This window comes from Gadus chalcogrammus, chromosome 4, assembly GCF_026213295.1.
Source record: "Gadus chalcogrammus isolate NIFS_2021 chromosome 4, NIFS_Gcha_1.0, whole genome shotgun sequence".
In the NCBI taxonomy this organism is placed as follows: Eukaryota; Metazoa; Chordata; class Actinopteri; order Gadiformes; family Gadidae; genus Gadus; species Gadus chalcogrammus.
In genome coordinates this window covers 30,292,906-30,314,812 of record NC_079415.1, presented here as the reverse complement: position 1 = coordinate 30,314,812, position 21,907 = coordinate 30,292,906, and the positions used below count along the sequence as shown (strand labels likewise).

Here is a 21,907-nt window from a genome sequence, read left to right as displayed (position 1 = left end):
ACACTCACACCTGGTGGTATATGTCACCTTTAAATAATGGTCCCCCTGCTAGGAATATAATAATTATGAAGTAATGACATCATATGGGGTCAAATCTGACAGCATGGGTGGTCAAACGCTCAGATTATGAGTGTAGGTTGTGATTTGTGGGTCGGGCAGGGACCCAGCCCAGGGCTGTGCGTGCGTACATGAAGCCCGCTTCAAACAGCAGCCGGACCACCAGGCTGCAGGCGTACGTCCACCAGAGGGCGCCAGTCAGCTGGAGTCTCCGCCTCTTCAGGTTCTCTAGCTCTGCCTCCTCGGCCTCGGAGCCACGGGTGCCAAACAGACCAGCCCGCTCAGACGCCTGGCAGGGAAACAGTGATAAAGGGAGTAGATTACAAAAGAGACATCCAAAGACCTTATAGAAATGCACACATTTGACCTGGAATGCAGCTTTAATTTTAACGCAGGAAGCTTTTTGTTAGTGAGTGATTACAATTATTTTGTATTTTATGTGTTTACTGTATGTTTCTTTCACAGAAAAATATGCGGCTACGAATAGTAAATTTATTAACGTTTGACAATGTATGGTATATTCAAAAAAGTCTCTACTTTCTAGTTTTTTTTCACAGACAAATATATGGCTTGACAAAGCACGAAAATAGGAATAGAGCATTTAATAATAACATTTGACAAGGTATGGTATATTCAAAACATAAAAATCAGTAATTTCCTAATACACAAATGTTTTTACTTGTGGAAACAGTTGGAACTGTTTACATAAAAGGGTTCAAACGGGGCGCACCTGTAGGAGTCTCTTTTTGTCGCCGTGGTTACGGTAGGCCACGTGCATGGCGACGAGGAGGGTGGGCGTGGAGACGAAGACCAGCTGGAGACACCAGAGTCTGATGTGGGAGACGGGGAAGAAGTGGTCGTAGCAGACGTTCTCACAGCCCGGCTTGGGAGAACAAGGGAGCAGGAGGAAAGAGATGTAAAAGAAGGGGGTTGAGATGCGATAGCAATTCCCTACCAGATGGTGGTGTTTTTTTTTAGGTTGGGCTTAATGTCAGCCAACCCTTGGCTTAACCCATAACTGCTTAAACCAGGTCATGCGCGGCTAACTATGGCTGGTTATTCACATAGTATGATGTTCGGTATAATTTTTTTGATACAAAATAAAACAATAAGGTATTTTACTGTTTTTATGAGGCAGTTGTCAGCAAATTATGCAAAATATTGATAGAAATAATGCTGATGATGTATTGAAGCAGAGAAGAACTGTCATGTTATTTGCATCAATGTTGATTCTGCAATTACCAATAGCATCATGCATCAATATAGAATCGGGTTCGAATCGCTATTTCCCTGCCAGATTTCTCCTCATACCTGGTTACCGTGGGCGACGGACTCACCTGCAGGGTGTTACAGGTGAAGTCCGTCTGCTCGTCTCCCCACACGCTCTCGGCCGCCACGATCAGCACCATCACCCTGAAGATGAAGAGCACCGACAGCCACACCTTCCCCAAGCTGGTGGAGTAGCGGTTGACCCCGCTCAGCTGGGCCAGCAGGGCCCCCCACGACGGCATGCTGCTGCTGGGGGGGACCACCCGACAGTTGGTTCAGGTGGGGTCGCGCTTTCGGGTGAGGACCACCCGAAAGCGTTCTAGTTGAGTCATGCTTTTATTTTTTCAGGACCCCAGGTGAGTGTTCTAATTGAGTTGTGCGTTTATTTTGAATGGCTGCAGAGAGAGTTCTAGTTTGGCTGCGCTTTTATTTGTTATTACACAAGAGAGCATTCTATTCAAATAACGCTTTTACTTTGGAGTACCACAAGACATCTTTGTGGAGTTGTGCTTTTATTTTGGAGGACCACAAGTACAGTACTGGTGTTCAGTCTTTTATAGTGGATTAACGTATCAGTTACGGATCCCACAGAAAAACTAACAACTGAAGCTCTGTGTGTCAGATAATGGGATGCAAGGCAACCCATCGTGCCCAAGCCAAACCTTTCCTAACATGCTGATGCATTCTGTTGAAGTAATTATAGGGTAGGCCATTACTAATGGCTACTCATTGTTGGATGGATGACCAATTATTATTGTTTGGAACGCAAAGGGGTCAATTTACAAGAAAAAAAATCTGGTAAGTAAGCAAATTTAAGAATTAAGATGGATCTGGTTGGCCATAGGCACAATGTGATAAGAAGATAGCATGGATGTTTCATAGAATGCAGGGCAACATATAGAATAAAATTATAATAATAACCAATGACAATTCCCCCATTCGGCCTAGTCATTGTTACTTCGATGCATTAATATATTTCAGAGTAAGAGTTTTGTGGAGTCAGCCGCGAGAGATGAAAGCAAGAAAAAGAGAGGGATGAGAGAGGGAGAAGAAGATGAAAAGGAATGAGATCCAGAGTAGGACGAGGGGAGGGAAGCGGGATTCATGTGAACTCTTGACCTGCGGTCAGCCCACTCCGCCGTCGTACTGTGGGCTACTGAATGGACCCCACTCAGGTCCTCAATCAATCATTATGCACTGCTGTCCCCTCGCCATTCACATGGACATCCAGCGAACCACGGCTCGAACTCATTCACATTTTTAAAAAAATAAAATAAATGAATGTAAAGGCTATTTAACGTTATGCCATTCGGAAATGTACAATTGCGTTTCAAAACAGAATGTGATCTCGCGAGATTTGGATGTTCCCACGAGGCTGAAATATTATTGAAATATTTAGATGAAAGGTTAACCACTTTGAGTAAACTTTTGATAATAAATATAGGCCTACATTTAATACAATAGGCTCATGTGTGCATTGAGAATGCCTTACATTGACGAGAATATGTCATCATGAAGAGACATCAACGTTTGATGCATTTTCAATTATCCCAAAAATCTCTAATAATCTTAGAACTCAATCTTTCTTTTAGGCCTACATTTTATATTTTTCTATAAAAGTAAATAAGTAGATTACATTGAGGTAAACTATATGGTCACATCCAAGTTAGACTAAAACATGTGCAAAAAAACGAATTAAAGAAAATAAAACTTGTCTCACCTGAGTTTTAAGACGTCAACGCTACAACCTATATGTGGGGTTATCTTCTTTGTAGGCAAAACAAAGCACGCGGTCGTCTATAGATGTAAGACGCGGTAACGCTGATATCACATTTTGAAAACTATAGCGATGAAGTAACGGACCATAAGCTGGTTTTATATCAGAGGACAGGTTTTTGTAGCAGAGGTCAGGTGAGGTGTGGTCCGCTGCTGCGTCTTCACGGGTCCGTATCGTCGCTCCTGCTTACTCGCTTGAGCCACCTGAGGACTCCACCGCGTGGGGGCGGGGCTCTGTGCGGGCGCATCTTTTTAAACCGTGGAGGATGCAAGCTTTTTCTAAGGTTATGCCCTTTTCTTCGACGTAGTCATGATGTATTGTCTTCGCTCACAAAAAGAGAATGAATGAAATAAACCCTACTAGGCTGAGGCAGCCAATCATTTACAATGCTGTCTCTAATCTGATCGGATCACCGACCATTTTTTTTTTCTATTGAAGGAGGGTGTGTGTGTGTTTGTGTGTTTACAATTTATTACTAACACATGAATAACTTGCTTTATGCATAACACACTCTCTCTAACGCAGACACAATGTAGAAGACTGAAAAAAAAATTAAACAGCAACATGCAAACTCAAAGGTGCCCCCAGAGATGAGAGAGGACGACCTGAGTCTGAGATGGCCAGAGAGAGAGCGAGTGAGAGTGAGAGTGAGAGTGAAAGAGAGAGAGAGAGAGAGAGAGAGAGAGAGAGAGAGAGAGAGAGAGAGAGAGAGAGAGAGAGAGAGAGAGAGAGAGGATGTCTGGGGTTATAATCGACAGATCTGTGTAACTAACAGCGACACTTAACTCCCGATACACATCGGTAAATGGACAACGGTGGACAAACGCTCCACTGTTCACAGGGAGAGGTGTGTGTGTGTGTGTGTGTGTGTGTGTGTGTGTGTGTGTGTGTGTGTGTGTGTGTGTGTTTGTGTGAATAAGTACATGCACAGTGTACGCTGTGGGTACTTTCCAAATTTGACTATATCAATGTGTGTGTGTGTGTGTGTGTGGGGGGGGGGGGGGGGGGGGGGAGAGAGTGTGAGAGAGAAAGAGGTATCCGAGTACCTCCTGGACAGCCTTGCCAAGAGGAGGAACAGAGCGACCACTGTCAGGAGTGGACACCCTATTATTGTCTCTCTTACTCTCTTTCTCTCTCTCGTAACAACCAACAAATATGGTTCTACAGTATCTGCTACGAAAACACACACACACACGGCAATAGTACAATATGGAGAGTGCATACAGCGTACAGTATGTATGCATGTACTTATTCCTACACACAGACACACACAGGGAGAGGGAATGCACATGTTAGGAGGACACGGTCTTGGAGCAGTGGGAGGTCTTGGCTTGCGGCTCCAGAGTCTTTGTTCAGAAGCCAGTAGGAGCACTGAGACGTCCCCCCGCCAGCTACTGCTGCGAGCCGTGGGACCGGTTTCACTCCGAATGGACCGCACGTGGTACTTTTACTTTGAAAGGAGCGGGAAAGTGGCAGGTGCATGGAGCAAACAGGTTGATTGTTATTTGTGTGTTTGTGTGTATCTATTCTGGGGTGATGAAACAAAAATACGAAGTTTGGATTATAATTTGAATGCATGAGTTTGTATTGCTGATCAGATTTGAACAAAATCCATGTTAAATTATGAAATTATTTGGGACAATGCACGATATACAATTGAGCAAGATTATAGCCAAAAGTGAAAAGTGGCAGGTGCATGGAGCAAACAGGTTGATTGTTAGTGTTTTTGTGTGTATCTATTCTGGGGTGATGAAACAAAAATAAGAAGTTTGGATTATAATTTGAATGCATGAGTTTGTATTGCTGATCAGATTTGAACAAAATCCATGTTAAATTATGAAATTATTTGGGACAATGCACGATATACAATTGAGCAAGATTATAGCCAAAATGCATCTGTTGTTTAATTTACATTGTTATTTCTTGTCTCAAATTATTGATCTAAAATGGGCTTAAGGGTTTAGGTTATTTAAAATGAATACTCATTGTCAAAAGTCTGTGAATGTTCCTTCAGCCTATCTGGTGCGTTGAAAACATTTAATGCGCTATAGGTCAGATGAGGATGTGGATGTGAAATTTATTTCTCAAAAAAGAGAATGGAATAGAAAGTAATAAATGTTTTAGTTGCATTTATACGGAAGTGTAAATGCTGTGAAACATCAAGTGAAACCATATATGAAACCAGTTTCCAGAGCAGAATTACATGTCTCATGTTTTTTTTTTATTATTCGTCGTACACATTGTTTTTTTAAATCACCATTCCATCATACAGATAAGACACATGGTATCAACAACATATCAAAAAGTAAATGATGAAAAACACGGTTTCAGAAATAACATCACTATACGTTACAGAAAAAGATCAGAGAAAAACAAAAAGAAAATACCCCAAAAAGAGGTCACCATCACTATAGAAACAAGCATTACAGTAACAGCTTCATAGATTACGATTGGCTGTCATTTCTCACCAGATTTTTTTAAGCAATCGATTATAGTCTGAAATAATGCGGAACTCATTGGTTGAAGGTAATGTCGATTTGAGAAAACAAATCAGCTAGAGGAGTAAAAGATAGTTGTGATGAACACCAGGGAATGGCTACTTGGTTCTTCACGTCGATAACTTGGTCTACATGCCTCGGCAAATTATCTCCTCAATGGGGATAGTGATTTAATACAAATTTCTGGAAGAGTACTTAAAAAGAAAAAATACACTTAACACCTTAGGAATGATACCCTGTTGTACTCCGGCAGAGTTCAACAGATGAAAATACAGATGTTACCGTCTTACAATAAATCTATGTATTCATTCACCATTGCACACCAGTCGTCAGGGAGAATGTGCCATCCGAGCACTGCGACCAGAGAACAATGCAAATCTGGTTGCCTTTCTTCTTTTTTAGATACATATCATTTTTTTTTTTTTTTTAAGTACCACTATTTCACCACTAGGTGTCTTGCTGAAAAGCCATTAAGAGCCATTTTAAAAAATGTGTGACATCCCAACGTGGGAGTGACCAACCGGCTGGAAGGAGTCGATTGGTTGACCGGATTCAAGTGCCAGGCCGGGGTTGGATCTGTCATACAGTCGTAGACACTCTGACTTGTGATGTCACAAACGATGGATATGGTGTGGCGAAATGGCTTCTCACGGCTAATTAGCCTCACACTTGGAAGGAAAAATAGGAATCTATGGAATATCAGGGCACACTTGATTACATGACCACGGAGGACAGAACAGTAAGGCACGCGCATGCATACACTCAATAAAAGGGCTTTGCTTCTTCCATGTTTTTTTGCGTCCGTGAACCATTGTGTACAACCTGAGCGGTAACCACTTCCTGTAAAACCTCAATCACACTACACAACCAAACACATTTAGTTAATTTTTTTAATCACGTTCGGCCAAGGTCAAAGTCCTATAAAATTTGAAAAATGTAGTGCAATCTAAACCTTTTGGGGTCAGGCCAAGCCAAGAATGTTGTTCATCAATTCGCACACACACACACACACACACACACACACACACACACACACACACACACACACACACACACACACACACACACACACACACACACACACACACACACACACACACACACACACACTTAAGAGCAATCTGCATCTGTTTGCATTGAGGGCGGCCATTACGACAGGTGTGCTGGCTGAATTTAGGGTAGTTTGGTGGAATTCTCACTACTCCCATCTCAGCATGAACGCCATGATGGACACGCGCACACGCACGCACATGCACACACACACACACACACACACACACCCTTATCATGTCAATGTTAAAAGGAACCCATCGACATGACTTTGGAAGAAAGTCCCAAAAGAAAAACCAACAACAGTTCGGTTCACCTTCAGTCGTGCACATTTCTCTGCGTTAAAAAAAATGAATTATTCAGTCACGACATTAGAAGAACAGAACACCATGAATTCACTCCAAACCCACAGCCATCTATCTATCCATGGGTGATATTTTTTATGTTCTTAACTTGGGTGTGGGAAGGGACTTTAATTTTGGAAAAATATATAGACATTAAAGCCCTTTAAACTTGAAGTGGCTGGTTGCGCTACGAGTTTCTTGCACAAACTACACCAGCTAAGTCCGGTTGGCAGAACTACTTTTGTACAAACCTTTTGTTTATACGTCTGAAATACAACCACACGGGGGATGAGTTCAAGTCCGACTCGAATGACAGGCGGGTACAAAAAAATATAACGTTTCTTCAGCACAAAAGATTGTTTCTAACCACTTCAGCAAAATCACCATCATACAGCCATAAAACGAACACACTATATATCGAACAATAAATCCCATAAAAGGCTACAGGTTTAATTTTTTTTGCTTTACTAAATGTCCATAATTACGTATCGTCGTGCGCTGCAAGAGAAACCCTACATGACCCATCCATCTAGTAGCATTTATAGGCCCCAGACATGTAGCACTTCCTCATCGCCATGGTGTTGAGGGGAATAACCCTTGTATCAGCATGCCAGGACCGAGGCCTTCGTGATGCCCTTTCAAAATAAAAGCCCAATGTGGACTCCCAGGAGTTGAAGGCTGGGGTACGATTTACCACACTAAGTGACCGTCCCCAAACATGTCGAGAGGTAGATGGAAAAAAACGGGTCATGTTTGAAACTTATTGAAGCCTACGTTCCATTAAAACACTTCCACCGTTCACGATCTGCGGCAGAAACACCTGACTAGAGGAGAACACTGCAGAGTTTGAATAGGGGGGAGGCGACCAGACCTTCTCTAGGTTGCTTTACATCCCTACATCCACACAAACGTTTCAGGACAACACTGGGTGAGTTCCATTGTTTGGAAATGGGCAAAGAAAGGGGAACCAATGCGGGATAAACTAATTTCTTTTCAAATAAATAAACAAATAACAAAGGGAAAAAAAATGGAAAATGCTGCACTGCATGAGCTTAACGTACACAGTTACCCAAACAACATCGCTAAGGCAACCCTGGAGCTGGCTGGAGAAATATCTAAAGATGATGCGTTGCAAAACCAATCACCAACAAGTCACTACCAGAAATGGGTTTGAGGTTACCTTAAATGGTCAAATTATCTCAAACGACAGGAACTGGACCCCAAACACCATCGCCGTCTACAATTGGCTGAAATGAGCATCAAGTGACGGCATTAGCAATAATTTTAGCCAATAAGAATAGAGCGATGTGAGGCATACATATATATATATTTATATATATATATATGGTTTAAATCAACAGGTAGGTCTTCATACGTTTCCAGAGCAGGAACGCCTTAAGTGCTACAACTCATTCAACCCAACCCTGCAAAAAAGACCAACAGCAGCAGAAGAACAAACCAAACCAAACTAGATAGATTGTCGATGAGCAGAAATGTGTGGTCCCAATCATGAAACACCTGTCTGAAAGAGTCTGAATGCAACCACAGCCCTGGAACCCAGCTAATGTGACTACGAATGACGGCGGAGCTTGGTAAATACATTATAAGCAGTAGTAGTATTATAACTTCACTATCTCTCTCTCTTTGGGGGAGTCAGTAAAGAAAATTCAAATTCATATATTTTTCATCAGATGTGTACTATTTTTTGGTCCCGGGTACCACCAACCAAGTGACAACACATCAGCTGTCGTCAAAAAACACCCCGAATCAAAGTGTCCGAAAGGGCCGATAATATCTATGGAGTCCACATAGCAAGCTAAAATGTAAAGCCAATGCAACGACGCTGAGGCCGAAGAAAATGATTTAGAAGAAAAAAACTGAAACTGAAACTAAACCCATGACTCTACCAGCTGATCGTAGCAGAAGACACGCGACAGAACCTCCTCGTCTACGAACGCTCCAGTCGGGGCGGACAAAGCTTAAAATCGTGTTTCTATGTTTCTTTTGGCGTTGCACACAGAAGCAGAGGAAGACACCAGAAGACTCGACGACACGGAAACAACCTCCGGGATTACACACACACACGAATACAAACCGCCAAAACGGGTGTCTAAACGCCGAAAGCGGTTCTATCGTTTTCTACTAGTTGGAAAAAAGACACGAGAAGTTAACACCGAAAAATATGTACACAGATCTCGTCGTCTGCGTAGACTAGAGACTCCTTTTAAGTTATTTTTTAAGATGAGGAATAAAGATTGGGTTGGGGGGGGGGGGGGGGGGGGGGGGTCAGCTGCCTAAACAACAGTGTCCAGGGGGGAGATGAAAGTAGGGAGGGGCTGGTTCAAGGTCACTCGGGGGTCAAAGGTCATCAGGGATTGAGCCAGGCGAAGTGGCTACAGGGGTTCTCTGGCAATGGATTGAGACTAGGTTTAGGTCATAACAGAGTGGTTATCTTCTGTCAAAACCACGTTGCCGAAAGGGAGGGAGGTTACGGCTATTTGGCACAAACTTTAAAACAAATAGAAAAAAAAGGCTAACAAATGCAAATTCAAATTGTGACCACAACAAAATACCAAATCAAACAAACTAATACTAAAACAGATAAGAGGACATATGGTCCACCCGACAGCAGGGCTGCAGACGAAGCGATACAAGGAACAAGTACCCTTGGAACATTTGGTCTGGGGATCAGGTTTTCTCGAGACTAGGCGCTGTTATCTGAGACCAACGCTGATTGGCCAGAGGAGAGAAGGGGGCGGGGTTTTCTACTCAAACACCAGATGCTGCTGGTCCAGCAGGGTTCTGGTGAAGTTGTTGATGGGTCCGATGGCGCTGAGGGACATGGCGTTGTCCCGCCCCCACAGCAGATTGGGACCAAACACCACGGCCAGATTGCTGTTGGTCATCTTGTTGATCTCGCTGTTGTCCGCCACCTGAAACACAGACAGACAGACAGACGGACGGACGGGGAAATTAAAGTGATGGTAGGTTCTCTTCCCTCCCTTCGCACCTGTGGTTGACAGGCAAGATAAAATACCCCGAAAGATGCTCTGATTGGTCAAAAGTAAGACCGGCGCGTTCCAAAATGGAAATATTCTCATACAGAGGCCGGCACAGTCAACTAGGAGCAGACACCCTCACTATTAGCTGACGGATGGCTAGGCAACGTCCATCAAATACACTCAACAACACAGCTCTTGAATCTCCCATACAGCACATATACGACAGGTGAGCTTTTGCTCCATCTTTAATAGAGACATAGGTGACGCTAAAGGTATAAAAGGGTCGACCACACAGTTGATTCTATGTTTGCCCTGCAGACACTTGGTCGGTTGACGTTACTTTCCAGTCAGACACCAGAGGGAGCCAGAGAGACCCCCGTTTAGACGTGTGTCTCTCTGGCGCCGGCGGGCTTCAGCGCGACCTGCCCCGACAGGCCTCATGAGAGCGGCCTGACGAGAAAAGGCTGCGCGAACACCGTCCATTATTTGTGCCTTCGCACGAGGCCTTCGGAGGCTGGTGGGAGAGCGCCGGGAACAACCAGGAAGTAACCGTCCTGTTCCATGGGGGGGTTGCTAACAAGCTAACGCGACCCGACATGCTAACAAGCTAACGCGACCGGTGGGTACCCAGGACCCCGTCGCTAACCAGGGGGTCGCGATACCGTAGCAGGGGCGAGGGGGACTTAACCCTTTACGACTTGTGCTGCCACAAGTGGGTAGCATCCACCAAGACGTGCGACGGATGGACGGTGTTTGGCGGCTGAGGGGAGGGCCCTCCGGCGTACCTGTGCCAGGAAGGTGACCAGGTATCGGAGCGTGGCGTAGTTCTCCTCGGGCAGGGTCGCCACCAGGGCCTTCATGGCCGCCACCTGGTTCTCGCTGGGCACAGCTGTGGAGCAAAAAGATGACGCCAGAGGATCAGACGGGTAACGGGGGGGGGGGGTGCCATGTTTGCTAGCCGCCGTCTCACTTGTATGTAGACAACATGTTAGGGAAGGATGGGGAAACACACGGCTTGGCAGGCCAACACAAGCTGAAACATAGTGACCGACCATTACGACTACTAGCGCCGACAGCGTACCTGCGAAGTTGACGACGTCGTTGTAGAGCTGGTAGGTGAGCAGGGGCTCCGGCAGCTCCCTGATGAAGGTCTTCAGGATGACGGCGGCCAGGTGGAAGTCCTCCATCTCGTAGAAGCTCACCGCCTCGCCTGTTGCAGGGAGGCCGACACAAGCAAAGCATCAGACACCAGCCCCCGCCCCTGAATACAATCCGCTTTTACAAACTTGAATTGTGTTACAGATCATTTTAGGAGCCGGCGCGGGATCTGGGGTTAGGGATCTGCTCAAGGACGCCTAGAGATGGCCATTAGGGATCGAACCCGCAACCTTTCATTTGGGTGTTCGAACACGCTGATGACCCAGGCAGAGTTTTCTTCCCCAAAGCCATATGGTATCTAAATTGCACTTATTAAGCCCTTTTTGAGCAACAGCACTTACATATATTCTTATTATTACATATATCTGGAATTAAGTGAACCATTGATTCCATATCTGCAATAACACGCTGACATCTTGAATGTATTGTTTCTTGTCTGTTTTATGTCAGTCTTGTTGTGTGTTTACTTAGCATGGAGCAGACTGTGAATTCGGAATCTGAATACGCAGGTTGATCACAGAAGAAGATGACTGAATCACCCACCGGAGTTATATCTGAGCTGGACCTCTTTCACCAGCGTGACGTTGGCAGAACGCCGGAATATTCCCTCGATCTCCAGACCTGGAACACACACAAACACACACAATCAATGATGCGCCCTGGTTTACAGAGCTTTAATACCTTTTGAGCGGTTTCGTAATGGAAGATCACAAGTTATTTGCACCTCGCTCCGACAGGAAGCTGATGGTGTCCTTCATCACAACAGGAACTGGATCACAATCTGGGCTTCTCTGTCGCAACCTGACACACACACAGACCGACACACAGACACAAGAAAGGGTGATGAGTTTAGCTAGCTGTACTGCCTGGTTTAGCTAGCTGTACTGCCTGGTTTAGCTAGTTTGTTTTGTTGTTCCCGAACGTAACGGGGGTTCAACATTAGTGACTTACACAGCGAGGGGGACCCCAAACAGCTGGTTTGGCAGTGGGGGGCTGCGGGGAGGAGACATGGGGGGCTGGGCAGACGGCTTCAGAGACGACCGCAGCTTGTTATCATACCTTGAGGTGGACGCACACACACAAACACAAGGAGAGAGAGAGACAGAGAGAGTTTGTCAGTGAGTGAGTGAGTGGTCAGATGTCCTTGCAGCCAACAACGATTCAAAGCCTTGATGATGATGATGATGATGATGATGATGATGATGATGATGATGATGATGATGATGATGATCTGTGACAATGTCGTTCATAGAGGCTCGCTCTGAATGGAATGTACCGTATAAAAGCACCAGAAAAATGTGATTGAAATTGCCTGAAAGCCATCGTTAAAAGCTCACTGTGATTGGCAAGTCAATCTTTGAAGATATGTTCGGCCTCAAACACATTTACTTTATATAAATAAAAAAATAAATGTATATTTATATACAATTTAGAATATAAAAAAGCAATTTACCCATATAAAGCCCAAACTCATTAAAAAGGGTCCAGTGTGTAAAATTGATGAAGGAATTGCTGATGAATGGTAAAATGACGCGCTCTTACTGCAGCAAACGCTACTGAGAAGAAACAGGAAGAGCTCTTACTCTTGGACCCGTTCGGGAATGACAAGCTGGTCGCACTTGACCACGTCCTCAAGTTCGCTGAGATAGCTCACGTAGTTGATCTTCCTCCCAAACTTGAAGCTAGACACACACACACACACACACACTTTGTAAGCAATAAGACACCACCACCAGAATTCTGCCAACGATAAGACATCTCTACAGGGTGTGTCTCCTCCCTGGAGGCTGAGGGTGTGTGGTTCACCTTATGAGGGGCTTGAAGAGAATGAGCAGGGTCTTGATGAACATGGTGGGGTGGACGATGTACAGGGCCTTGATGTTCTTCTTGTACCTGGAGGAGAACACACGCAGAGCAGACACTCCGCTTGTAACTGACCATAGAGGATCCTAAGATACAAGTTCAACCTACAAGTTCAAGAGACCCATTCTTCATTCATAACCTATGCAAATACATAATTTGGAATTTTTGTCCGTATGATTCACTTGATCTCTCTCTCTCTCTCTCTCTCTCTCTCTCTCTCTCTCTCTCTCTCTCTCTCTCTCCTCTCTCTCTCTCTCTCTCTCTCTCTCTCTCTCTCTCTCTCTCTCTCTCTCTCTCTCTCTCTCTCTCTCTCTCTCTCTCTCCCTCTCTCTCTCCCTCTCTCTCTCCCTCTCCCCCTCTCCCCCTCTCCCTCTCCCCCTCTCTCTCTCTCTCCCTCTCCCCCTCTCCCCCCCTCCCTCCCTCAGGGTGGTGTTGACGTACTTCCTGTCAAACTCCTTGTAGGCTTCTCGCACCCAGCTCAGGGACGGCTTGTTCTCGCCCGTCAGCCCGTGGTGGAAGTAGATGAGCGTGTAGTCGCTCTCCACGTACTGGTCCAGGGTTCCCTTCAGATACCTGCCGTTAGCAAACAGATGGGCGTCCGTTAAACCAGGCACGCTGTGCAAAACGTGCGTGTGTTTGTTTGTGTGTGTGTGTGTGTCAAGCTGGGATCTTGTGTGCACTGCGTCTATGTGTTTAAAATAAGGCAGGGGAGATTGCAAGTGCATGGTGGTTTTTATGTGACTCGACAGTCTTCTAAACATAGATTCACTAAGGACTGTAGAATCGAGATGATTCTCTGGTGTTCAACAGGCCCTTGGTAATTTGTTGCACCACTGACGTCTTTGAGATGGTATGTGGAAGGCTGTGAAGAGACCCTCCCTTAGCCTATGGTATGGGTGTGTGGGGAAGTTACAGATTGTGCTCAGATGTTTGTACTTTTCCACTGGTTTCACTCTTTGGCCCATAATCGGCAGGAACAACAAAGCATAGCACGAAAAGCCGGCAAGTTTTGACAGCATGGCATTCGCGTCAAATGTAAGTGTTGCTTGCAAAACGTAGGAACTTCTGCTTTACCAAAATAAACGCCTGAAAGCTAACCACGCTAAAAATAAAGCAGAAATGAAAAAATGAGTTAATATTTAACCACACTAACTTACTTTTTGATGAGAGTTGACATAGTCAGTGCTAAACAGTTCCTACCACATATTAACTGTTGTAACACATGACGATATGAAACATTATGAATGGCCTCGAGGAGTGCTGTGAGAGTCTGAGTGTGAGAGCTCAGCGCTTCCTGACTCCACACCGGGTGGGTCTGGGGGAGGGGGGGGGGGGGGGGGGTGTCGAACGAGCCTCCTGAGACCATCTTCGTCTCGGTGCGCCCACCCTGGCTCAAAGCCTCTCCCAGAGATCAAACGACGATGGGACCGACCATCGGAGGAAGCAGCAGTCGAAGCGGTTAAATCCGAAATAGAATCGAAGAACCATGTTGAAGGATTAACACAAATCTGCACAAAAGGCTTTTCTCAGTTTGGGGTGGGTTGGGGGACGGGTTCGAAGAGACAACCAGCCCCCCCGCTCGTAGTCAGGAAACGAAGGCCGTGCCCATATTTGGAAATCAGTCCGGCCGTGGCCAGAGCGGTTTCCGTCGCGGGAGCGGGCACCGACGTCAGGAGGGGGTCTCACGAGGCTATAGACGGCGTCGGCAGCAGCAGCAGCAGCACTCACATCAGCAGCTTTTTATGGTCCAGCTCGTGGTGCGGGGGCATCCTGCAGGCGTTGAACACAATCACCTTCCGGCCAAAGTTGTCGTCGCCTAGGCAACACGGCAAGTGGGGAGAGAGGGGAGACGGCGAGAGCGAGAGAGAGAGAGCAGGAAAAGACTTGAATGGAAAGGATTCAGGAACGTTTCGCTCTTTCGCATGTGGAATGATAACGTGCGATTGTGTCCCGTGACAAAGAGAAACGTTTCTGGAATGCGTTTATGAAGTACAAGTACAAACAAAGACCCGGGCAGAAGAAGCATCCCCATTGGCTGACTGACCTGCCACCTCAATGATCTGGTGCCTGGCGATGTCGTAGAAGGGGTGGTCCCAGGCCAGGTGGGGGGAGCCCGCGGCCAAGCTCTGAGAGATCTCCATCTCTGAAAAACACAGACGCACAAACACATGTCATACTTGTATCCGTATTCCACCAACAACATGATGACATGGCAGTTTAAATTTGCCCAAGTGTTTACAAAAAGACACTTAAAAAGGGGCCGTACTTTACGAGATTGTGTGATTGATTAGACTTTTCGACAACTGCCCCTAGTGGGAGTGGCCACCAAGATCTATGACGGTCAGATCAGTCTACCAGCCTACCCGGTGGACTGTAGCAACTGTTAGGCTGAACCGTCCATCATACACCTCAGTGGACCCACTAGTGATGTCACTAAGTTACAGGGCGGGGCCGACTCTGAGACGGCTTGTAATGGCGTCTCTCAGGGGCTCCCTTTAATGTGGATACAGTTAACACCATCTGCTACCCGCTGCCAGGGGGTGGAGCGCTGCCTAGGAGTGCTGACGCTGAGCTAACGCCCAGCTAGCTTAGCTGCTGCTAAGCTAACCTGCAGAGCGCCTCAACAGCAGGCTTGGGCAGAGCTTAAAACGATGCACCACTTCCACTGCGGCAACCCCTGGGAGGACGATGGCTCAGCTGTGCGATTTTGAAGAATTGAAAATAATTATGGGGCCTCGTGAATTTGCATGAACGAAAGACACCACTTCCACCAAGCACCTGAAACAGAACTAATTTTTAGGAGAGTCAGAGAGTCTGAGTGTGTGAAACCGTGTGTGTCGGAGAGTTTGAGTTAAGAGAGTGAGTGAGTGAGTGAGGGGGGGGGGGAGCGAGAGAGTGTTTGTGTCAGAAGATTGAGTGTGTGAGAAAGTGAGAGGGGAGAGAGGGCGCGAGAGACGGACGTCTTGTGAGAAAGCATGTGAAGTGAGAAGAGAGACAGTGCTTCACTGAGAGATTTCGCGAGAAGTAGCTTGAATACGCGTGTGTGAGTGTGTATGTGTGTGTGTGTGTGTGTGTGTGTGTGTGTGTGTGACAATGTTTCACAGAGATTACTTGAGAAGCAGTTTGAATATGTGTGTGAGTGGGTATACAAGTGTGTGTGTGTGTGAATACAAGTGTGTGCGTGAGGCAATGTTTCACAGAGATTTCTTGAGAAGTAGGATCTGCGCGCGTGTGTGTGTGTGCGTGTGCGTGTGCGCGTGTGTGTGTGTGTGTGTGTGTGTGACAATGTTCCTCTTGATTTCTTGAGAAGTAGGATCTGGGTTTGTGTGCGCACGTGTGTGTACGTGTGTGTACGTGTGTGTACGTGTGTGTGCGCGTTACCAGAGTTGCTCATGGCCAACGCATCCGGGGGCCACTTCTGGTCCTCCAGGGGGGACAGCTTGAGGCGGTCCAACTCGGGGGCCAGCGCGTCCTCGCCCAGGTCCACCAGAAGCTCCGCCGACATCGCAACACAGATGCACACACACTCCTACACAACCCTCAACAACACCGCGCGGTCGGGTCAAGCAGGCGTGCAAGTACACACACAAACACACACTCTGTTCCTCACTCACACACACACAGGTGTACTGTGGATGGGCGAAGGGCAGTCCTGTAGGAGACGAGGCAGACTGGTGTTAGCGTGTGGACCAGCATACGCGTTTATCTCAATAAAGTTACATTCAAATTTAGCCTTTATTCCTGGCTGCATAGCCCAGGAGGTATTGTTTGCTGATGTTTCCGTGCATTTGGCAGAGACGACAGGAGAGCTAAGGATGCGTGGATCAGCACTACCGTTCTACGGTTGACATTTCACCATCGCATCCACCATCATTAGAACTACCGTAGTTTCTCCACATTTGCCCTTCCTCCCAGTGCTTGCATGATGTCACACCGCAATGTCTTTCTCGCACGTGCGCGCACACACACACACACACACACACACACACACACACACACACACACACACACACACACACACACACACACACACACACACACACACACACACACACACACACACACACACACACACACACACACGGATGACTCATCAACAGAACAGAGGAAGGGGGTGGTGGGGTGCTTGAATGCGGTCAGGCCTGATTTCGGATGTCTGATGTAGTACGTGTGTATGTGCGTGCATGCGTACGTGCATGTGTGCTTGCTCCATCGGCATCTGCATGTCCCACGGCCAAGACAACAACGTGCTGTTCATGATAAACACAGACGCCGCTACCACTAGCCCCCCCCCCACCTTCGTCCTCTACCCCCCCTCCCCCCCGCCCAATTATAAAAGGCAACAGGACACCCACCTGAAGGCATTGTTGTGCCGTGTTAAGACCACACATGCCCGTGAATGTCACAGAGCGGAGGGTCGTGGCAATAGCCATGTGTGCGATACCAGTGTGGTCACATCTCTCAAGTCTAAATCCTGAATCGAATGGTTTCCTGCATGTCGGGTTTACGGAAGGTATCGGGATTTATGGAAACATTCGAGAGGCAGATTCATCTACCTGAGACGAAGAAACAAGTCCACTGCGTGAACACCGTTATCAATACCATGGTGTCGGTAGATTTGAGTACAACACACACACACACCCCCTCACTCTCATTTCGTCTCTTCCTCTTTCTCAGCATCATCCACTCTTTCTTCATCCGCCTCTCTCTCTCTCTCTCTCTCTCTCTCTCTCTTTCACGGCTCGTTCTTCCTCTTTTCACAAACTGGCCTTGCTTGACCTTCGATCGCCCGGCCACATAACCCGCGCCCCGTCTCTATGCTATATGCTATATGCTAGAACGATGCAGAAAGCCAGAAGACGTCATCCTATAGGCCTCAGTAACCCTTCCTCCGCCTCCTATTCTCCCCTCCATACTGCAGCTCTCCCCCCCTCCCAGAGTACATAACGACAGAGGGCCAATGCTGCTGCGGCTGCTGCTGCATCCTGGGACCCTCCTCTTCCACCCCGTGGCGCTTAACCTTCACCACCATCGCCGTGTCTCTCTCCATCACGTCGCCTTCTACTCCCCCTCCTCCCGTCTCCCATCTCCTACTCGACCCTTTCTCTCTAAACACACACACACACACACACACACACACACACACACACACACACACACACACACACACACACACACACACACACACACACACACACACACACACACACACACACACACACACTAGTCTCTATACATCCCTCGCTCCATCTTCCATCTTGGCCCTCCCCCCGCCAAACCTGGGGGCCCCCCCATAGCTCTGTCCCTGCTCGCTGCATCTCCCAGCTCCCTGACAGTATGCAGCGTGACAGCACGTTGCTTTAAATAACTATCACGGCGCGGCTAATCGCCCAGCTCCGGCGCAGCCGGCCAGATGCGGCCGCACGCCGTTCACGTCCATCTCCGCGGACACGCGTATGTCTCCCTAGAACGCAATGCACAGAACAGGGGCGGGCATCGTGTTTTTTTCTGCAATACATGTGTGACCAAATCATCATCAGCATCATCATCGTAATTGAACTGTTACTGTGAAGAGTCCGACACAGTAACAGAGAGGTCCAAACGTACAGTTGAAGGAGCAACGGAACCACAGACACCGTAGGAACGATATAGAGAGCGTGCATTAGCTATAGAGAGACGGTGAGTCACTCCCATCGATTGGGTAGGAAAGCACTGATGCTGGTATGGGATACCGCGAGTGCTGCAATCGATGACGGTTTACATGGTTGCTTCCTGCTGTATTGATTAGCGCGTGCCCATCACAAGCCACCGTGGCCCAGGATTAGTTTCTTAAAAAGGGTTTGGAAACGGGCTGTGTCCGGGCTCCGAGGTAGAGGAACGAAAACCCTCCACGAGCTTTCAAATGTCTGCAGCACTAGCTGTCAGCCCTGAACCCAAAAGGAGCACACACGCAACACGTCTCTCGAGAAAACGGCGCACATGTCAGAACTGTCCTCCTGCGAGGTTGACACTCAATGCTCGGCGCTGCTTAGCGACCACAATGGATCAAGAACAAGTATCGACTGAGAGCACAAACACTTTCAAACGTTCAGGACGTTGCTGTCCCTGTGTCAGCAGTGGTCTGTGCATTTGATGCGGTCCTCATATTCCGGCGCCGTTTCTCCCTCCACCGGGTGAAGGGATTAGTCAGTGGACTCACAGAGCACAGCCGACCATTCCCCGTAGTCCTCTCGGCCCTGTAATGCTCCCTAGACAACCTCTGCATCTCTTAGTCCCTGCATGAATAAAAGATGATATCAAATAAATACCAAAAACTAAGAAAAAAAATCCAATGGAGAACAAAAAACGCGTATTAATGAGTTTATGTTTTACATTAAATGACTAAACAGTGTGTGGCTCTCCATCCGCGCCTGTGCGTGTGCGTGTGTGTGTGTGTGTGTGTGTGTTGGGATTAGCACACTAATTAAACACCCAGCACTGCTCTTTTGAGTGGGTGCAGCACTGCAGTGGTGGTGGTGAGGGTGAGGGGATGGGTGAGGGGGTACACTAGTGATAAGGCTGCGCTGCACACGTATGTGAAGATGAGCTGTGTGGCAGAGGAGGGGCGAACACTGCAAGAGAGAAACGAGAGCGGGGGATACCGCTTGTCCTCCAGGGGGGGGTGATGGGATAATCTTGTGTGAGTGTGTGTGCATGAGTGTCTGTGTGTTGCCATGTGTGAGTACATGTACATGTGTTTGTGCGTGTGTTTGTGTGTGCATGTGTTTGTTTGCGTGTGGGTGCATGTATGACTGTGTACCGTGCATTTGTGTGCGTGTGTGCTTGCATGTGTGAGTATATGTGAGCGCGTGTTCCGAGTGCGATTGTGTGCGTGTGAGGCTTTAGGGGAAAACATTCTAAATTCGACTGCAGTGAGAAAGAGAGAAAGAGCGAAAGGGAGAGCGACACTCAGAGACACAAGAGAGAAGAGAGAAGAGAGAAAGGGAAGTGTGGTTACGTTCAGGCGTGAGAAATTATTTGAATCCTGTTCATCACACTGCGGAAGAGGGGGATTTAGAAAGAAAAAAAAAGCTAAAAGAAGACTGAAGAGAGGAGAGGGGACAGGACTGACGACAGCGCACAACGTGACAGTGACAAATCTCCCCACATCATCTCATTAAATGCTAAAAACAGCGAATCAAAACAATTGACATGAACACTTCCCCCCCCAAAAGAACTAGCTTCCCTCCCTGTAGTTCTCCGCAATAATAGAGCTATTTCAGCGTTAATGGGTACAATGGGCCTTTAGACGAGAGAAGGAAACGGCGGTTAAGCAAGTGTGTGTGTGTGTGTGTGTGTGTGTGTGTGTGTGTGTGTGTGTGTGTGTGTGTGTGTGTGTGTGTGTGTGTGTGTGTGTGTGTGTGTTCTTAAACCGCCTGGTCACATGTCCGCTGAGCGATATGCATGGCTAAGCCATTCGCGCTTTGATATTCTGTCCCGGCCTTTTGTCTATTCTGAGCACTCAAGTTTCAGTCAGCAGAAAATGTTGATGACAGAAATGATTACGTCAACGACGTACATCCAATTTTCTGACATTCTGATGATTGTTGTAAAAAAAACAGCATAACGTTTTTGCGCTATATCCCTGCGAATTACCCTTTCTACCAACACAATGATGCACAAAATGACAATTAATTTGGATAAACTTCACATAAATAATTGATATCGTGAATCCATGGTATCCATCACATCCCTTTTTCTTTTCTGCTGCTCTCACACTCATAATAACGTATTTCTCTGAGTGCTTATAGTTGTCTGGGTAAATATTTGCCCCCTGTCTTTTCATGTTGACACACCATCACGTGTCTCCAGCTAGCATTCTGTCCAACACCTGGGCTATCTGTGATCCCCGGCATGGAGATACAGTCATATTTACACAACTCTACAGCCCTAATAACAAGCCGTTATGGATGACCAGGGGAGGCGATGAAGAAGAAACGACAATATCTCCCAGGGGACATAACATCGAAATAACATCCTAGTAGAATAACCATAGCAACAGACTCTAAAAAAAAAAAACGGACTAACGTGAGGAGCATCACCTTATAAGGGCCTGTCCAGAATCACAGCCATGTGGATAGTCGATACTACACCTTCACCCTAGAGCGTTTGACAAACCGATTTCACACATCTCATTCCGCAGATGCAATCTCGCAGAATGAGCAGTGCAGTGACATCATGAACCCTAAAAACATCCACATCCAACTCAGAAGTACAGTGGAAACAACAACATTGGCCATGCATCTCTGAAGCCATGAGCAGTGCATGATGAGTAAGGAACTCCTTCCTCATGTTATAACATAACATCTGAGGTGGAGGTGAGCTGGACAGAGCAGACACCCCGTATACTCTCCCACTGCTGCTTCTGATGGACATAAAGATGCCGACAAGGCGGCAGAGGAGAGGAACAGTAAAACACACGTTATATGAAGCGTCTACTTGTGTGTGCAATCTGAAGTCCAGCGTGTATGATCAGGGTGTGTGATCGTCTCTCGTGACACTGAACGTCAAACGCAAAAGAGAAAAAAATATAAAATGTCGATGGATAATGTATAATAATGAGTTCCTGGGTTTACGCGACAAACGACTGTTATTCATCGTGGAGAAGTGAAATTCGTTATTAAGAGAAGGATAATTACCGTGCTGTGGTGTATTTAAAACGAGTCTTGGACGAGAGGAGCCGCGGCGGGTCCGTCTGATCAGTGTTGTTGACGCCACAACGCTGCGTCACACACAGCTTCCGGCGTATTCTTTTCAAAACAAGAGCCCGTGAGAATATCAAAGTACCAAAATAAAGGAACTATAATAAGTGATCCCTTCTGTAGTTTCTAATACATTTGTCTGCTTTCA

At 46.8% G+C, this 21,907-nt stretch overlaps 2 protein-coding genes across 2 annotated transcripts in view; both read right to left on the bottom strand.

Moving 5' to 3' along the window:
• The window catches only part of LOC130380840 (gap junction beta-6 protein-like), a 4,274-nt gene extending 1,048 nt beyond the window's left edge, over positions 1-3,226 (bottom strand). The window contains exons 1-4 of the mRNA XM_056588202.1: positions 3,047-3,226; positions 1,395-1,575; positions 788-940; positions 189-346 (exon numbers count right to left, since the gene is read on the bottom strand). Of these exons, the coding sequence (XP_056444177.1) occupies positions 189-346; positions 788-940; positions 1,395-1,568 (485 nt within the window). The 5' untranslated portion in view covers positions 1,569-1,575; positions 3,047-3,226. The remainder of the gene's footprint in view (positions 1-188; positions 347-787; positions 941-1,394; positions 1,576-3,046) is intronic.
• Positions 3,227-9,283: 6,057 nt separating this feature from the next.
• On the bottom strand, positions 9,284-21,819 carry arhgap1 (Rho GTPase activating protein 1). Its single transcript, XM_056588201.1, has 13 exons — positions 21,697-21,819; positions 16,400-16,670; positions 15,063-15,161; positions 14,747-14,834; positions 13,460-13,591; positions 12,962-13,048; positions 12,739-12,837; positions 12,107-12,214; positions 11,880-11,956; positions 11,699-11,776; positions 11,079-11,207; positions 10,783-10,886; positions 9,284-9,928 (listed from the first exon to the last, which is right to left on the bottom strand). Exons 2-13 carry the CDS (start codon positions 16,521-16,523, stop codon positions 9,761-9,763), a joined length of 1,293 nt encoding a protein of 430 aa, XP_056444176.1. The 5' UTR covers positions 16,524-16,670; positions 21,697-21,819; the 3' UTR covers positions 9,284-9,760.
• Positions 21,820-21,907: the final 88 nt, after the last annotated feature.

What these genes read in the sequence shown, in the direction of transcription:
- arhgap1 (XM_056588201.1), bottom strand. Translation starts at nt 16,523, where the DNA reads ATGTCGGCGGAGCTTCTGGTGGACCTGGGCGAGGACGCGCTGGCCCCC. An exon ending in GACCATAAAAAGCTGCTGAT is followed by an intron (nt 13,592 to 14,746) that starts GTGAGTGCTGCT and finishes TGCTAACGGCAG; the next exon opens with GTATCTGAAGGGAACCCTGG. An exon ending in CGACGTCGTCAACTTCGCAG is followed by an intron (nt 10,887 to 11,078) that starts GTACGCTGTCGG and finishes TTTGCTCCACAG; the next exon opens with CTGTGCCCAGCGAGAACCAG.